The sequence below is a fragment of the Schistocerca piceifrons genome, chromosome 2 (assembly GCF_021461385.2).
Source record: "Schistocerca piceifrons isolate TAMUIC-IGC-003096 chromosome 2, iqSchPice1.1, whole genome shotgun sequence".
Taxonomy (NCBI): Eukaryota; Metazoa; Arthropoda; class Insecta; order Orthoptera; family Acrididae; genus Schistocerca; species Schistocerca piceifrons.
The window spans coordinates 263671175-263687805 of record NC_060139.1 but is presented as its reverse complement, the minus strand read 5'-3'; the positions used below and the strand labels follow the sequence as shown (position 1 = coordinate 263687805).

General features: G+C 43.1%; 1 protein-coding gene across 1 annotated transcript in view; it reads right to left on the bottom strand.

Moving 5' to 3' along the window:
- LOC124777402 overlaps positions 1–16631 on the bottom strand; it is a 142715-nt gene that overhangs the window by 87180 nt on the left and 38904 nt on the right. Inside the window, exon 3 of the mRNA XM_047252797.1 lies at positions 6869–7027. Coding sequence (XP_047108753.1) covers positions 6869–7027 — 159 coding nt within the window. The remainder of the gene's footprint in view (positions 1–6868; positions 7028–16631) is intronic.

Below are 16631 nucleotides of genomic sequence, written 5' to 3'. Positions count from 1 at the left end.
GACCTCATTGGAGCAGATTAAGATGTCAGTTCAGACGAAGAGTCAGCTGTGAAAGAAAAAGAACTAATAACGTCAAGACACAGAGTGTTTAGGACCAGACAATGGGTCAGATGAAGAAATTAATAATTGTCTAAGGAAAGCGTTTCTGTTAGAACCGAAGAGTGAGCCAGAGCGGTCAGATTCTGAGGGTAGTTCGAAAGTAAGATATGTTGAGACAACGACAATAAGTGAAGGTGTGACGAAATATCGTACCACGCCGCAAGATGAAATAATATCAAAACAAAACTTAGAAATGAACACAGAAACAAGGAACCACCGGATGCTTTCTGATTTTGAATACAGAAAGTATATTTTAAGGGAGAGACTGTTTGCTCTGAGAACAATCTAGTTTTACACCTGTGTTGCTGATGACACATCGCTTGCTAGACTGTGCTGCTGTTTCGTGTCTCATTTGTAAAACTAGGTTTAGTGCGAAGTAAAGCCTAACCTAGTGGTTGAATTCTTAATGAATTATAAAAACACTTGATACCAGTCTGCCTAATTAGTATAGCGACCGTTTTCCTCCATGTAATTACATTTTGCTTTATAACTATTAGAACCTTGGTTCGATTCCCGATAGTCATAGTAGCTGGTAGTGTTATACCTTTTCTTTTGGATCTTTTAAGTAGTAGATATAAGACTTATTGGCAATATGGGTTTCCTATCACGAAATATTCCAATTTATTTATCGTTTTATATATAGAGGATAATTTTTTCCGCCGATTACAAACTCTAGCGACTGATCGATGAGAGGATATGGACCAAAAAAGGTCTAATGAGCTTACGTCCGTAAGTGAAATGTTTCCATGCCAGAGACCATTTATTCAATCACACATTGTTGTATGAAAGGGAAGCAGTGGTTGGGAAGGGAGTGAGACAGGGTTATAGCCTATCCCCGATGATATTCAATCTGTATATTGAGCAAGCAATAAAGGAAACAAAAGAAAAGTTCCGAGTAGGAATTAAAATCCATGGAGAAGAAATAAAAACTTTGAGGTTCGCCGATGACATTGTAATTCTGTGAGAGACAGCAAAGGACTTGGAAGAGCAGTTGAACGGAATGGACAGTGTCTTGAAAGGAGGATATAAGATGAACATCAACAAAAGCAAAATGAGGATAACGGAATGTAGTCTAATTAAGTCGGGTGATGCTGAGGGAATTAGATTAGGAAATGAGACACTTAAAGTAGTAAAGGAGTTTTGCCATTTGGGGAGCAAAATAACTGATGATGGTCGAAGTAGAGAGGATATAAAATGTAGACTGGCAATGGCAAGGAAAGCGTTTCTGAAGAAGAGAAATTTGTTAACATCGAGTGTAGATTTAAGTGTCAGGAAGTCGTTTCTGAAAGTATTTGTATGGAGTGTAGCCATGTATGGAAGTGAAACGTGGACGATAAATAGTTTAGACAAGAAGAGAAAAGAAGCTTTCGAAATGTGGTGCTACAGAAGAATGCTGAAGATTAGATGGGTAGGTCACATAACTAATGAGGAGGTATTGAATAGAATTGGGGAGAAGAGAAATTTGTGGCACAACTTGACTGGAAGAAGGGATCGGTTGGTAGGACATGTTCTGAGGCATCGAGGGATCACAAATTTAGCATTGGAGGGCAGCGTGGAGGGTAAAAATCGTAGAGGGAGACCAACAGATGAATACACTAAGCAGATTCAGAAGGATGTAGGCTGCAGTAGGTACTGGGAGATGAAGAAGCTTGCGCAGGATAGAGTAGCATGGAGAGCTGCATCAAACCAGTCTCAGGACTGAAGACCACAACAACAACAACATTGTTGTAGAGACTGTGGTGTTTACACATGCTGAACCATGCAGCCACAGTTACAGTACGAGCTGGAAACGGTTTCCAAGTGCCTCAACGCATGTGTGTACGCGTTGTACAGTGTTCTGTCTCACACGTTCACATCGGCTAGGCTGCATCCGAACAGTGTCAAAGGTAGCATGAATACGCTGCTCCACTGCCTCCAGATTTGGAATGGGCTCTGCATACACGAAACTTTTGACATGTCCCCATAACCAGAAATCGCACCGTTTGAGATCCGGTGAACGAGCAGACAGTGCAACTGGGCACCCTCGTCCCATCCATCGACCAGGAAAGATACGACTGAGATGCGTCCGGATGTTAACGGCGAAGTGAGCTGGAGCACCATCATGTAGCAGCCACATAACCCTTCGAATCATCAACGGCACTTCTTCCAGCAGCGGAGACAAAGTCACCCGCAAGAAACATCGATAGTGCCGGCCTATTAGGCAAGTCTGGTCCCAAAATACGGTCGCCAGTTCTCTCGACCCACACATTCTGGCTGCACCGATGCTGATGATTCACTGTCGCTATACCATAGGGGTCCCGCATACTATCCCACAGATGACTGTTATGAGAGTTGAAGACACCACTTTTTGTAAAGTTGGCGTCATCTGCGAATACTGTAGAATGGATGACACAGATCCCGGAATCATGGTTGCCTGGTGAAGAAACCAGTGGCAACAGTTCCCACTGTGGAAAGTCTGTCGCTAGTAAGCCCTGCCCACGCTGTAAGTGATTAGGGTAGTAACAATTGTCAGGAAGAATGTTCCGCACGGTCGTCTGACTTACCCTGTACTGACGGGCAACTGCCTGGTACGGACACAGCTGTTGCCTTCCACAGTATTAATCACATTTTTCTCGAAGTCTGGTGTCCTAACACTTCGGGTCCGTCTTTTACGATTTCCTGCTTCCTGAAACAACTGTCTCAGACAAGCTGCGAACACTGTTGTCAGCGGGGATAGGTCTCCTGGTACAACCTTGCTGTTTCATATCGCGCCTATAGGTCGTGTTCCTGATCGAAAATCGGTTGTAATGTGGGTGGACATATTTGTGGATCCTGGTGGTGTACAGGAAAAGAAACCAGGACCTTCAACAACTACCAGGACACCAGTAAGTGTCGTGAATGTGAGGCTGACGATTCTGAACTCCTTGAAGCGACGCATGCAGCTGCTCTTGCTGTTCCTGATCGCACAGCGAGACGAAATATTCATGGAGATTTGAAAATTCATGCATACAAACTGAGAATGATGCACACTCTTAATGAACGCGATCTTGTTTGGCAAAAAAATGCTTATGAAGCCTTGGTCGAAAACCTGCCTCATGACACCTTCGTCTTCCCCAGCGACGAGGCACATTTTCATTTGGCTGGATGCTTGAATAGAAAGAACATGCGATACTGGAGTGGAACGAGCTCCCAAGAACTTTATGAGCAGCCCATGCGTACAGAACTTGTGACAATTTGGTGTGCATTATAAAAAACAGGCATTATTATTGGATCACGGTTTCAGGAAGAGAGTGATACAGCAGTTACGACCAATTTTGAGCGTTATGATCAGATGATTCAGGAGGTTTCTCTTCCATAACTTGAAGAAATGGGTGTGAAGGATGACAGATTCCAACAAGACGGCGCCGCACATCACACAACAGAAACGTCGCCACATTTAGCCCGCTGCGACTTTTCCTTATGAGGCTATGTTATTCCTTGGTGTATAGCAATCGGCCACGGACCCTGGGTGAGCTGCGGAACAATATTCGTGCCAATGTTGCCAACACAGAGGCATGCTGGACAAAGTGGACCGAAACTTCGATTTAGACTCTCTAAATGCATTGAGCAGAGCGCGCCGGCCACCTTCAGAGTATGTAGAGAAATGTAAAGAAAAGAGGATTATTCCAACATCTCCAATACTTTTCTTTTTTGATTTTTTAAAGTAAGGACGTTCCCGTGCCATATCCCATCCTACGAGGGTCGTTCAGTAAGTAATGCAACACGTTTTTTTCTGAAAGTAGATTGATACTATTCAAGATTCCAGTACACAATATTATGACCCACTCTTTTGGTAACAAAATCCTATTTCTCAACATAATCTCCGTTTAATGCGGCGGCATTACGCCGCCTTACTGGGAGAGCCTGTACGCCTGCATGTCTCTACTGATAGACGTGGGAGCCAACATCTTGCTTCCTCACCAACCTCGCAGACGTAGACAAGTGTGACACCTTGCGTTGTCGTAGAGAAGGAAAACTCCGTTTGAATTTTTGTGGCCAGGAAACCCTGCAGGAGTCACAAATGTATGCGGCTGGCCGGCACGCGGAGTCCTGAAAGTTTCGCATGATCTTACTGCGGTAAAGAGAGACGCCTAGCGCCGGCCGCGGTGGCCGTGCGGTTCTGGCGCTGCAGTCCGGAACCGCGGGACTGCTACGGTCGCAGGTTCGAATCCTGCCTCGGGCATGGGTGTGTGTGATGTCCTTAGGTTAGTTAGGTTTAAGTAGTTCTCAGTTCTAGGGGACTTATGACCTAAGATGTTGAGTCCCATAGTGCTCAGAGCCATTTTAGAGACGCCTAGACCAACGACTCACCGTGCTTTTGATGAATTCTTCTCGGGTTATCAGCTGAGTGGCGGCGTCGTCTTAACGCAACGTTTCCCAGTATCAGTGGAATACGCCGAGAAAGACTGAAATCGCATGTATCACCGTGCTTTTGTTCACCACCAGCCCTCTATAGACCTAGCGCCTATGAATACCTGCGATGCTCTGGTTTTCCGCCAAGAGAAACTCAATGACACCTGTATGTTTGGAACGCACCTCATTTACAGACGCTATTTTGAAGGTTACGTATAGCGCTGCCACTTATCGAAACTTCACTAGACCATACGAGCTGAGGGTAGAATATTCCATGATGTCCCACAACAAATTCTGCAATTTTTCTACCGAAATTGGCCGAGGAAAAAAAATAAGATCCATTAGTTACTGAACGCCCTCGTACAAGCTGTGTTTTCAATTGAAACAATCAGTGATTTATACACGATTTCTCTTAATTTGTTTATGCTCCTTGCCATTATTAAACTGATAGCATTCATTTAACGAATGTATTCAACAGTCCGTGTGATCATGGACTTCATGAATGACACAGAAGTGGGTACTCTACCCGGATTATTTTGCCTTCAGCAGACGCAGTGTTGCACTGAAAGTTGCTTGCACGGTCGATACTCCTTTATTGAGCACAAGATTACTAGTAGGTACTTTGCACGAATCTTTCAGGTTGCAGGAGGTAAGTTTGTATCGGGATTTTCGAAGCAGGTTACGACAAACGAGTATCCACTCAGCGTCATTCTGTTATTCAACATTCTCAATCCTAGTGTGAGAAAGTACTGAAAGCAGTCGCGAACCAAGCATGTCCGTAACACATGCTTCGTCTACAAGATGGGTATACATTTTGTAAGTCAAACGATGGAGTCAGTGACAGGAAACTGTTTTGTTAAAGTGCAGTTAAATATTCAATAGAGCACTTTGATTAACCGTTGTGCAAAGTAAGTCATTCCTGTGTTCATTTATTCTTAGCAGGAAGTCAGATAACTTTAAATTAAATATTTTGTTTGCCAATATTCACACATTGTAAGTGGACAATTTAATTAGAGCAGTTTACTGTAGGCAGTACTATACACTACAAATCACTTGGTGTGAGGGACAACCGTTGCTGGAATGATACATTTCAAAGGATTAAAACAGCTGCATCAGAGTAGTTTATTAGTCACGACTACTGGCATGACAGTATAGTCACATCTGCAGGTAACAAACTGTTCACATTCCAACGCAAAATGTCCTTAAAATCTCCTTAAGGGTAAATAACAGAAGCCTCAGTCTTGCTGCACAAGACTGTTGTCACAAAGTACACAACCTTCGAGAATAAAACGACCAGTGGCATTGTAGAAAGACATAACCCAGAGATACGTGGTTCGTCCTCTCAGGAAAAGCGGCCATCTCGGAGGCATTTCTTTCTGCAGTTGATTTGGGCACACCAACAAGAGACTAACTGCACATTTATAACTTTTGAAGTTTGTTTACCGTAAACAGTCACGTCTCAGAAATAACGGAACCCTTCATAAATAGAGTAGCAGAAGGAGAAATGACTTACAATACCCATCATTTACTCATATTGTACCACGGAAAGGAATGAGGTGTTTGAGCTCCTACCAAGTAATGTAAAGAATTTGATAGGAAATAGAATTAACATCAAACTTTGTCTGAAACCATATCTGCTTCACTTGTTAAAAAAATCCTTGTGTGTGTGTGTGTGTGTGTGTGTGTGTGTGTGTGTGCGCGCGCGCGCGCGCGCGCGTGTGTGTCTGTATGTCTGTGTTGTGTTAGTTAAGTTGAGGGAGATAGAGAATACAAAAAAAGTGTATTAACACAATTTGACAATCGTGTAAACGGTCAGCACATTGTCGAGTTTCTCGCAGAGAACATGCATTACAATTACAAAACTGACTCCATCCACATCACAGCGACAAGTCAAAATTACAATGCACAGAGCATGAAAGTAATTAAACTAACCTCTTATTTCATTCAAGAAAGGACACACAAACTTCAGCTGGTACAAGTAGGTTGTAATTGATAATGGTTTTTTCCTGGTGATATTTCTTCTCTAGTTGAAACTGACATTTTTTTTACACATTAGCTAGTGCCTCCATCTTCACTCTTAGGATGTGTGTCGTAAGAGCCATATTGGAGTTGAAATCAATTTTCACAAGAGGTGTTTAACGCCGGAAAGACTGTTATCCTCCTCACAACCCGTCGAAGTGATTCATTTCGAAGATTTTTTTTTTCTTATTGCCGTCTTTTAAAGTCATCGTACAGTTTCACAAAGCATCATGTTAAATAAAACAATGTGCAGCGTTTATACATGTCCCAGAACCAGTAGCAGACTTCTAAGCAAAATTTTAAAAAAATAATTTGCATGCTATTTTTTATTCATGCTTCTGGAAAGACACTCCGCCCATGGTACTGATTGAATACTTGCCGGAGCCACAGGCTTCTTTGTGATCCCCATCGGGAACCAGATAGACTCCATGACGGCCGGGAAGTTGGTCACCAAGTAGTCAAATGGTCTGGTGAAGGTCAAGTTGTAAAATCTACCCCATCCACCAGTACTGCCCCACTTGTAAACGATGATCTCCATCTGCAACGATATCATAGAAAATAATCAGAGAACTGTTCACGAAAACTCTCTCGGTGCAAACCACTAGCAGACAATTTTGGAGAAAATTAAATGAGATTGGATGGGATTGTTTGGAGGAGGAGACCAGACAGCGTGGTCATCGGTCTCATCGGATTAAGGAAGGACGAGGAAGGAAGTCGGCCGTGCCCTTTCAAAGGAACCATCCCTGTATTTGCCTGGAGCGATTTAGAGAAATCACGGAAAACCTAAATCAGGATGGCCGGACACAGGATTGACCCGTCGTCGCCCGAATGCGAATCCAGTGAAATGAGATCAAGCACAAAAATTTTAAGCTCTTTCAAAACAACGCCGGATTACGTACAGCGAAAAAGGAAATAGTAGGTTTAAAGATACTGTTGTATCAATCAATAAGCGAAAAGAAACGATTTCCATTTCGACTATACTTTCTTCAGCCAAGACACAGAAATGTGTCCCCTATTGTGCGGCTTCAGTTGTCTGCAGACATTCATCAGAAAAGAGAAATATGATCGATAATTCTCAGATATCTAAAATAATTTGGAAGGAAAACTTATTTCACTCTGTAAAGGAATACTTTTCAATAATTCGAAGCCTTTCGTCAACTGACTTGAACAGTAGTTAACTGCCTGAAGAGAAAAATCTGTTGACATTGTATGGCGTTAGAAAATGACTGGTCGTCTGTTTCAGCACGCCGCGCGGGATTAGCCGAGCGGTCTCAGGCGCTGCAGTCATGGATTGTGCGGTTGGTCCCGGCGGATGTTCGAGTCTTCCCTCGGGCATGGGTGTGTGTGTGTTTGTCCTTAGGATAATTTAGGTTAACTAGTGTGTAAATTTAGGGACTGATGACGTTAGCAGTTAAATCCCATAAGATTTCACACTTTCACACACATTTGAACAATTTTTTGTCAGCATGGTAAATACCAACGAGATAGGAGAACAGTCTGCTTCTTCAAGTTATATTACGACTCACAAATTGGGTCCAAGATATGAGACAACTGGTACACAGAAAGAAGCTAAAACAGGCCCTTTATTTAAGTCAAATACAATAGATAAACTAAATATAGGCAATATTGTACTAAAGTTAGGCACTATTGTAATTAGGCAATATTGTGCTATAACAATAAATATACTAATTTTGAGAATCGCTTCGAAAAAACTTTCCTTTGGGACGGAAAGTGTTCTCCAACCGAAATCTTTAAGTTACGTTAAAATACAGTATGTTATTCATGTACCATTAATAATATTTGTCATTTAATTTTAAATGTCTTTTCTCATTTTCTTTGTATCTTATTTTTAGGTTCTTGCAAATACATAGGATTTCATTATTAGAGGAGTTTAATCTCGTCTTGGAAATGCGTACACTTCAGTGGCTAGAGGTTGCATTGTGAAATCACTTTGTAACCACTAGCGTTGACTGATGTTAAGTACAACATTGTCAACGTTTTTGTTATATTATTCTACCACTTGCTGCCAGGATTAGGAAGCATATTATCAGTTGATGAAGATTAATCGTTTAAGTACACTTTTGTAAATGTAGCTTGTGACTGTGTAACAAAATACATTATATTTTCAATTTAACATAGATACATACTGCATATCTTCCCAATGTATGATGAGATAAAAGAAATTATTCAGATAATGAAAAGAGACGAAAATTTAATAGTCATGGGGGACTGGAATTCGATAGTAGGAAAAGGAAGAGAAGGAAAAGTAATAGTTGAATATGGAATGGGGATAAAGAATGTAAGAGGAAACCTCCTACTACAATTTTGCACACACCATAACTTAATCATAGCTAACACTTGGTTTAAGAATTATGAAAGAGGTTGTATACGTGGAAGAGGCCTGGAGACACTAGTAGGGTTAAGATAGATTATACAATGGTAAGACAGAGATTTAGGAACCAGGTTTTAAATTGTAAGACATTTCCAGGGGCAGATGTGAACTCTGACCACAACTATTGGTTATGAACTGTAGATTAAAACTGAAGAGGCTGCAAAAAGGTGGGAATTTAAGGAGATGGGACATAGATAAACTGAAAGAACCAGGGGTTGTAGAGTGTTTCAGAGAGAGCGTAAGGGACGATTGACAGGAACAGGGGAAAGAAATACAGTAGAAGAAGAATGGGTAGCTTTGAGAGATGAAATAGTGAAGGCAGCACAGGATCAAGTAGGTAAAAAGACGAGGGCTAGTGGAAATCCTTGGGTAACAGAAGAAATATTGAATTTAATTGATGAAAGGAGAAGATATAAAAATGCAGTAAATGAAGCAGGCAAAAGGGAATACAAACGTCTCAAAAATGGGATCGACAGGAAGTGCAAAATGGATAAGCAGGGATGGCTAGAGGACAAATTTAAGATGTAGAGGTATATATGACCAGGAGTAAGATAGATACTGCCTACAGGAAAATTAAAGAGACGTTTGGAGAAAAGAGAAGCACTTGTATGAATTTCAAGAGCTCAGATGGGAAACCAGTTCTAAGCAAAGAAGGGAAAGCAGAAAGGTGGAAGGAGTATACAGAGAGTCTACACAAGAGCGATGCACTTGAGGGCAATATTATGGAAATGGAAGATGACATAGGTGAAGATGAAATAGGAGATGCGATACTGCGTGAAGAATTAGACAGAGCACTGAAAGACCTAAGTCGAAACAAGGCCCCGGGAGTAGACAACATTCCATTAGATCTACTGATATCCTTGAGAGAGCCAGCCCTGACAAAACTCTACCATCTGGTGAGCAAGATGTATGAGGCGAAATACCCTCAGACTTCAGGAAGAATATAATAATACCAATTCCAAAGAAAGCAGGAGTCGAAAGGTGTGAAAATTACCGAACTATCAGCTTAATAAATCACGGCTGCAAAATACTGACACGAATTCTTTACAGACGAATGGAAAAACTGGCAGAAGTCGATCTTGGGGAAGATCAGTTTGGATTCCGTAGAAATGTTGGAACAGGTGAGGCAATACTTACCCTGTGACTGATCTCAGGAGATAGATCAAGGAAAGGTAAACCTATGTTTCTTGCATCAGCAGACTTAGAGAAAGCATTTGACAGTTTTGACTGGAATACTCTCTTTCAAATTCTGAAGGTAACAGGGGTAAAATACAGGGAGCGAAAGGCTTTTTACAATTTGCGCAGAAGCCAGATGGCAGTGATAAGAGTCGAGGGACATGAAAGGGAAGCAGTGGTTGGAAGTGGAGTGAGACAGGGTTGTAGCCTCTCCCCTATGTTATTCAATCTGTATATTGAGCAAGCATTAAAGGATCAAAAGAAAAATTTGGAGTAGGAATTAAAATCTATGGAGAAGAAATAAAAACTTAGAGGTTTGCCGATGGCATCGTAAGTCTGCCAGAGACGGCAAAGGACCTGGAAGAGCAGTTGAGCGGAATGGACAGAAATGGACAGTGTCTTGAAAAGAGGATATACGATGAACAACAACGAAAGCAAAACGAGGATAATGGAATGCAGTCTAATTAAATCAGGTGATTCTGAGAGATTAGGAAATGAGACACTTAAAGTAGTAGAGAGCTTTTGCTATTTGGGGAGCAAAATAACTGATGATGGTCGAAGTAGAGAGGATATAAAATGTAGACTGGCAATGGCAAGAAAAGCGTTTATGAAGAAGAGAAATTTGTTAAGATCGAGTATAAATTTAAATGTCGGGAAATATTTTCTAAAAGTATTTGTATGGAGTGTAGTCATGTTCAGACAAGAAGAAAAAGAAGCTTTCGAAATATGGTGCTACAGAAGAATGCTTAAGAGTAGATGGATAGATCACCTAACTAATGAGGTACTGAATAGAATTGGGGAGAAGAGGAATTTGTGGCACAACTTGACCAGAAGAAGGGATCGGTTGGTAGGACATGTTCTGAGGCATCAAGCGATCATCAATTTAGTATTGGAGGGCACAATGGAGGGTAGAAACCGTAGAGGGAGACCAAGAGATGAATACACTAAACAGATTCAGAAGGATGTAGGGTGCAATAGTTACTCGGAGATGAAGAAGCTTGCACACGGTAGAGTAGCATGGAGAGCTGCATCAACCAGTCGCTGGACTGAAGACCACAACAACAACATCTTTCCAACACTTATTTTAAAAATATTTCTCGAATTTTTCAGTTCGTTTTCGTCAATTCCTCTTGTAGAAGTCTACTTCTACTTCTTTGTGTCAAGCTACACGTAAGTAAGCGTGGGCACATGTGAGCAGGAGCGCAGCACACATGCATACCCGCCATTCCTCAGACAGTGGCGAGTGTAGCTGACGGCAGTGCTGCGGAGGCTTGCGTAGGATGACGTCATCATGCATCTCCCCTCCCCATAGCCAAGTCCCTTTCCTGAAAACAGGCCCATCAGAGAGCTTCTGCTCCTACAGGTAGATATTTAGAACTTCAGATCTTAGCCTAGATAACACCGTCCAATCACATTTTTCAACAGCTGCTGAAGTCACTCCATTTTCTTGGAAACAGGCTAAGCAGAGAGCTTCTAAGGCGAAAAAAACACACTGTGGAATACCAATCACAGCTCAGGCTTTACCAGTCATTAAAACGAAACAGTTAATCAGTATGTAGCCCAGACCCGCCATCTTGTCAGCATTCAGAAGACCAACGCAGCTTCGTTACCAGAAAAAGCGAACAGTTTCATCAGCATTTGCAGCAAGGTAGCCAGATGTGTCAACACATACAGTTGCGAACCGATTATTAGCACGCACAACTCTAGCCCGTCTTCCACTCACGGCACAGTATCGGCGTGTACGGCTCGACTGATACCGTTTGGAAGATGGCATGATGCGCCGTGGTCTTTAGCGATGAAAGCAGATTCTGGCTGCACGCAAGTGACGGTCGTCTGAAAGTATGCTGTAGACCTGGTGCGCACTGTCTCGTAGAGTTCATTCGTACGAGACGTACTGACCCCACCCCAGACCTTACGGTGTGGGATGCAATAAGCTACAACTCTCGTTCACCTTTGGTGTTTCTGGAGGGAACGCTAACCAGCGCTCAGTACGTGCAGAATGTTGTTAGACCCGTTCCTTTGCCGTTCTTGCAACAGAATGGCGATGTGTTGTTCCAACAGGATAATGCTCACCCACACAAACCTGTGAAACTCAACGTGCTCTGCAAGACGTGCAGCACCTTCCCTGGCCAACGCGATCTCCGCGCTTGTCTCCAATCGAGCACGTGTGGGATATGACGGAACGAGAAGTAACTCGTGAGTCTCGTCAACCAACAACTTCACAAAACTATGTAAACAGGTCCATCAGGCGTGGAATAACGTACCCCCAGGACATTATTCGCCATCTGTAAGATCAACTGGATGCCAGAACCAGTGCCTGCATTGCTGCCCGTGGAAGCTACATCACTTTCTAGTAGGGGGGTTTCAGCATGGGCCGATACTTGGTGCCCCTGAACCGTTTGTGCTATTGATCACTAATAAAAATGTAATCATTTCATACTCCATAAGCAACAATAAATCTTGAGATAACTGAAAAACTACAAAAGGGTGTACTAATTTTTTTCTGACGTTGTATAACTGACGTTGCTGACTGGATAATAAAGCTTTTTTATTAGTTTTGACCAAGACTCTGCTTGATGTGCTCCGCTGGTGCTACAAAAACGAACCTTTGAGGAGTGCTGTGGCGACATTAGATTATGGTTCCAACGCTCTCTGAAAAAGTTTCCTTTGCTTTTCATAAACAACTAAATAATACCAGGGATCTCAGATCGATTCCATATTCCTAGATTTCCAGAAGACTTTTGATACCATTCCTCACAATCGACTATTAATCAAATTGCGTGCATATGGAGTATCGTCTTAGTTGTGTGACTGGATTCGTGATTTCCTCTCAGAGAGGTCACAGTTCGTAGTCATGACGGTAAATCATCGAGTAGAACAGAAGTGATATCTGGCGTTCCGCACGGTAGTGTCATAGGCCCTCTGCTGTTCCTGATATACATAAATGATCTAGGTGATAATCTGAGCAGCCCCCTGAGATTGTTTGCAGATGACGCTGTAATTTACCGTCTAGTAAAATGATCAGATGATCAATTCCAATTACAAAATTATCTAGAGAGTATTTCTGCATGGTGCGAAAAGTGGCAATCGGCACTACACAAAGAAAAGTGCGAGGTCATCCACATAGGTACCAAAAGAAATCCGATAAATTTATGGTATACGATAAATCGCACAAATCTAAGGGATGTCAATTCGACAAAATACCTAGGAATTAAAATTACGAGCAACTTAAATTGGGAAGACCACATAGATAATATTGTGGAGAAGGCGAAACAAACATAATTTAAAAGAATTTTTGATGGCCAACTCCTTCTATTCCATCCATGAATTTCTCAACAAGTGCAGTAGACCATTTTAATGAAAATTTATTATTCTTTAATTTTTGACAATACTTGGTTGTGTGAATGATGGATGTATGGAAAGCAGATGTAAGTATTAAACCCGTAGATATTATAAGTTTAATTTTAATTCATGTACATAATTTTACTGTTTATTGACCGAGGATCATTAAAATTAATGAAACTCAAGTTTTTCTAATTAAATTTTTGTAATGTGTTTATCTGACATGTTGCACACCCAGAAGGGGTGGGTCTATGAAATGAATAATTAATCTAATCTAATCTAAAACACTGCGCTTTGTTGGCAGATCACTTAGAAGATGCGACAAACCCACTACAGAGATAGCCTACATTACACTTGTCCGTCCTCTGCTGGAATATTGCTGCGCGGTATGGGATCCTTACCAGGTAGGATTGACGGAGGACATGGAAAAAGTGCGAAGGACGGCCGCTCGTTTCGTGTTATCACGCAATAGCGACGAGAGTGTCACTGATATGATACGCGAGTTGGGGTGGCAGTCACTGAAACAAAGGCTGTTTTCTTTGCGGCGAGATATATTTACGAAATTTCAATCACCAACTTTCTCTTCCGAATGCGAAAATATTTTGTTGTCACCCACCTACGTAGGAAGAAATGATCATCATAATAAGATAAGACAAATCAGAGCTCGAGCGGAAAGATTGAGGTGTTGCTTATTCCCACACGCCTTTAGAGAGTGGAATGGTAGAGAAGTAGTATGAAAATGGTTCGATGAACCCTCTGCCAGGCACTTAAGTGTGAATTGCAGAGTAACCATGTAGATGTAGACCAACGTATATGTCTAGCCACAGACGCTGCAATCTCCGGCATCCTGTCACAACAAACCATATTAAAATGATGCGATTTCGAGGTAACTCTAATGCAACACAACACGCAAACTACATACTTTTGTAATTCGGAAGTACAACTACGAGAAGCACCAAATGTGACATGTTAGCTTCATAAAACTTGAAATCAACATGGAAGTTGCTCGATTTGCTTCTCTGAAATACACTCCTGGAAATGGAAAAAAGAACACATTGACACCGGTGTGTCAGACCCACCATACTTGCTCCGGACACTGCGAGAGGGCTGTACAAACAATGATCACACGCACGGCACAGCGGACACACCAGGAACCGCGGTGTTGGCCGTCGAATGGCGCTAGATGCGCAGCATTTGTGCACCGCCGCCGTCAGTGTCAGCCAGTTTGCCGTGGCATACGGAGCTCCATCGCAGTCTTTAACACTGGTAGCATGCCGCGACAGCGTGGACGTGAACCGTATGTGCAGTTGACGGACTTTGAGCGAGGGCGTATAGTGGGCATGCGGGAGGCCGGGTGGACGTACCGCCGAATTGCTCAACACGTGGGGCGTGAGGTCTTCACAGTACATCGATGTTGTCGCCAGTGGTCGGCGGAAGGTGCACGTGCCCGTCGACCTGGGACCGGACCGCAGCGACGCACGGATGCACGCCAAGACCGTAGGATCCTACGCAGTGCCGTAGGGGACCGCACCGCCACTTCCCAGCAAATTAGGGACACTGTTGCTCCTGGGGTATCGGCGAGGACCATTCGCAACCGTCTCCATGAAGCTGGGCTACGGTCCCGCACACCGTTAGGCCGTCTTCCGCTCACGCCCCAACATCGTGCAGCCCGCCTCCAGTGGTGTCGCGACAGGCGTGAATGGAGGGACGAATGGAGACGTGTCGTCTTCAGCGATGAGAGTCGCTTCTGCCTTGGTGCCAATGATGGTCGTATGCGTGTTTGGCGCCGTGCAGGTGAGCGCCACAATCAGGACTGCATACGACCGAGGCACACAGGGCCAACACCCGGCATCATGGTGTGGGGAGCGATCTCCTACACTGGCCGTACACCACTGGTGATCGTCGAGGGTACACTGAATAGTGCACGGTACATCCAAACCGTCATCGAACCCATCGTTCTACCATTCCTAGACCGGCAAGGGAACTTGCTGTTCCAACAGGACAATGCACGTCCGCATGTATCCCGTGCCACCCAACGTGCTCTAGAAGGTGTAAGTCAACTACCCTGGCCAGCAAGATCTCCGGATCTGTCCCTCATTGAGCATGTTTGGGACTGGATGAAGCGTCGTCTCACGCGGTCTGCACGTCCAGCAAGAACGCTGGTCCAACTGAGGCGCCAGGTGGAAATGGCATGGCAAGCCGTTCCACAGGACTACATCCAGCATCTCTACGATCGTCTCCATGGGAGAATAGCAGCCTGCATTGCTGCAAAAGGTGGATATACACTGTACTAGTGCCGACATTGTGCATGCTCTGTTGCCTGTGTCTATGTGCCTGTGGTTCTGTCAGTGTGATCATGTGATGTATCTGACCCCAGGAATGTGTCAATAAAGTTTCCCCTTCCTGGGACAATGAATTCACGGTGTTCTTATTTCAATTTCCAGGAGTGTACATTCCACGTCCTCTTAGGTGTATTACTATGCTAGACAAGGTTACACATACAGGAAAGTTCGATCTCTGTCACAGACGAAAATTCGATCCACGCACAAAAAAAAAAAAAACCTACCCAATTTCCTGTCTGTTGAACTGCGTGGCTGTGGATTATATTATTTGAATAAACGTAGCAACCAGCCACTTTTTATGTATTTTTATTTTAGCTAATAGGCATTTCGGGCTTTCACCCATCTTCAGAAGGTATAATACATATTTAAGTCTTCAGTCAGTGTATAGTTAAGACACCGACAGCAAACTGGATGCTGCAGCTGCCTCTCTACTCTGCTTCCTGTTATTCCGATTCTCGCCGTTACGGATGGGACACAAGCACTTTTTCACTCCTATTTTACACAAAATCAGCCCAGTATGCGCCATGTATCGTCCTAAGACTGAAAAGGGTGTAAATTTTTAACACCAAGACGGTATGTCACGCATATGCGGGTGACATTAGTTTCACTGTGAACGATAATCACGAGATACAGATGGCCAAATGCATTATCAAAGACAGTTGTCACGCTGTAGGGGCAAATATCAACTTCCAGAAATCACGACCACTGGAACTAGGTCGAGGGATTGAAAATATCAGCCGAAATCAAAGACGTAAGCACCGATAACTGGACACACAAGCTTTACGTACTTCGAGCGACAGTTAAAGAACATAAAGCGAGGACGCTAGGCAGCTTTTGAATGACGGATTTCGTTATTGTGTGTATTGAACTGGGGACCTAGAAACGACGGA